This window comes from Amphiura filiformis, chromosome 15 (genome assembly GCF_039555335.1).
Source record: "Amphiura filiformis chromosome 15, Afil_fr2py, whole genome shotgun sequence".
NCBI lineage: Eukaryota > Metazoa > Echinodermata > Ophiuroidea > Amphilepidida > Amphiuridae > Amphiura > Amphiura filiformis.
In genome coordinates, this window is record NC_092642.1 from 7,099,651 (window position 1) to 7,102,594 (window position 2,944).

General features: G+C 34.8%; 1 protein-coding gene across 1 annotated transcript; it reads left to right on the top strand.

Annotated features, from left to right (window-relative positions):
• The first annotated feature begins 932 nt into the window (after window positions 1-932).
• Window positions 933-2,611, top strand: LOC140172113 (uncharacterized). Its single transcript, XM_072195455.1, is given in 2 exon segments — window positions 933-1,787; window positions 1,790-2,611. Coding segments are annotated over 2 exon segments (1,095 nt in total). The 5' UTR covers window positions 933-1,465; the 3' UTR covers window positions 2,563-2,611.
• The last annotated feature ends 333 nt before the right edge of the window (window positions 2,612-2,944 follow it).

Genomic DNA, 2,944 nt, shown 5'->3' on the forward strand with positions numbered 1-2,944 from the left:
TGAAGCATTTTTGAAAACATGACATTTGACCCCTTTATGGCCCTTTAATGACTTTAAATGAATATTAAATTATTTTAAACATGTTTAGAATGTCATAAAGATCATTGCATTTAAATATCAGCTCAATTGGAGCATTTTCGGTTCAAATGACCTTTTTTGACCCCTGTGACCCCTTGGATAACCTCTGACGTTCATGGTTCAGCAAAAATATAGAACTTAACATATCCAGCAAACACAAAACGTTCTTCTAAACATTCGGAAGAGGTTGCCAAAAACGCTTATATGCCGGGGACAAGGTATAAAACGTTTTCATAATATTCAAGAACATTTTTGAAAACTTGCTGCAAAACGCGTTGGTTTTGGTCAAAACATTTCTATAACATTTAAAAGTTTGGTTATATAAAGGTACGCAATGAAAACGTTTTAAAACGTATCTTGGCTAAATATTTTTTGTTAACATTTAATAAAAGTGTTTTTGAATGTTATTAAAACGTTATACCTATTAAGTTATTCAAGTGATAACAAAATATTTTGCAAAAATGTTTGCCGAAAATGTCAAAAGTTTCAGAATGTTTAAAAAAAAGACAAAAAAATAAAAGCTTTCTATTCATGTTTTGTTTTGTAAGCTGCGCGAATTTCTTTTTGTGAGAGCATTTCCTTTTGTAAGAGCATTATTTTACCTGCCGTATTTTATTTCCTGATTTGAGAAAATAATTAACATTTATTGAAAATTAATGTTGAGTTTTCCTTTTCAACGGATTTGATGATAAATATGAAATTTTAAGCATATTTTTACCATGTTTACATATTTTTACCATGTTTACTATAAAACAATACTTTTATCATATTTTCCTTTTCTTCTTTTTTTTTCCTTTTAGCTTTGTCTGCTCCTTTTACCTGAGCCAATAAATCAATTCACATTACGTCGCTTGTTTACAGTAGATCCGATAAAGACATTTACTGCCGTGATCATCATCTATTCATTTCTTTTATTGTAATTGATTCATATTGGTAATAATATATTTTCGTCAACTTGTAGTCTATGCGATAGACCCAGATCATATCGGATAAATCGATTCGCGTAAATATGTTCATAAAATATGCATCTGTAACTAAGCGTGTGTATAAATATGACGCTAACAACAACACCGCATACTAGATACTAACTGATTGAGACTGATCGAGTTGCGCATATTTTTTTTTCTGTCAACATTGATAATTTTTGTCGAAGAGGACACAACTGTAGCTTGAATTTATTGCAGATTATATGATGTATTTTGTCAAAATGATGTTGACCCTCTTCCACATAAAATCTGAAATGGAGAGAAAAGGAATATTTTCGTCTTGGTGAAACAATAATGACTACTTTTTATGAACAGCTGTACGATTGAAAAGTGATCGAAGCACTGTGAGTTGCGTCTACTTTTATCCGAGGATTCTTCACAGCCATTGTTGATACTGAACTATGATCATGTTGGAAAAACTCCCCAAAGTTGAAGCGAAAGTTTCAACTACATTGGCCAAAAAGGATGGTGGCAAAAGAAAACGCAGGGATAGAGACGCCGGAGACGTGTTGGCAAAGAAACGCGCTCAACAATTCAAAAAACGGGATTCGAACTCACGACATCTTACTGGCATCGTGAATCAAGCTTTTAAAAACAGACTTACTAATGCAGAAAAACTTCTGGATAAGAACCAAAAGTTGGCAGAAATGCGGATATTAAGAATGAAAACTCAATTACGCGATGAGATTTACGATATGCAAGTTTCGAAAAGAGCTTTAAAACGCACTCATTAGTGAGTTATGAACCAGAGTCATCAAATGAAAGAAGTGTAATTGAAAAGTTTTCTGCACGAGGACGGTATCTTTATGCTGTTCGTAAAGAGATGAAAGTCCAAAGAGATATTATGGAGTCGTTCAATGAGCGTTTAGAAGTTGCGCAGAAATTGCTCAAACCGGCACGACGCCAGAGCACAACGGCCATGGACTTGGGACGTAGTATGGGAAGTAATTCCCCTACAAAATACTTCAAGATAGGGCGACGACTTTCACATCATGGAAAACTACCTCCACTTGAGGAATCATACTCTGATGACGATAGCGACATTGAAAGAGAACTACAAACTATTGAGGAGAGTAAGAAAACTGCACGTCCTGTTCCTGAAGAAGAACATGTAACATCAACTCCAAAACCTGATATTGTGCAAATAAGATCAGAATTGGGACCCGAGCTTCGATTGGCTCTCGATAAACTTGAGTTAGAAGAGCTCAGCCATCTGTCTGGAGCAGAATCATCACCGTGGCAAATGCACTCTCGGATCAGTACTGCGCCTTCAGCAGAAGGTTCAGTTAAAACGGGTCCAGATAAACAGGACAATATAAAGGATGACCCTCCTGTTGTAGCCGAACAGCAAGAACTAAATGATGGCAAGGGAAAGTTAACTCTTCCACCTGTCCAAATGGGAAAGCAACATTTAGTAGCGAAGAGTAAACCTCCTAAACTTTCCAAAAAAGTATCCAAACTTGATAACAGAAAACTCAGTGTTGTTGTTGAAAGTTGAAAATGATGGAAGTAATTTTGTGATGTAGAATTGACAAACTGCTCTGTTAAAACGCTGTTTGAAACGTTTAAGAGGCATTATCTGTTATTTTGGAGAATTTTTTTAAAATGTTTGCCACGGTCAAAAAATGGATTTCCTTTAAACTTTCATATTTGATGCACCTTGACCTGAAACAAACACACATGAAATAAATTTGGGAAAATATCCCCGTTGCCATGGTAACAGCCAAATTTTCATTTTAGACCTATTTTCACAATTTTTGCATTTTTCAGCAGTCAATTTGTCAAGTTTTGAAGCCAGTGTTACTAATATACACAATATATATATACTGTTTTCTTTATAAGGTATGAATAGGTCAAACCTTAGATGCCGCATTGAAAGT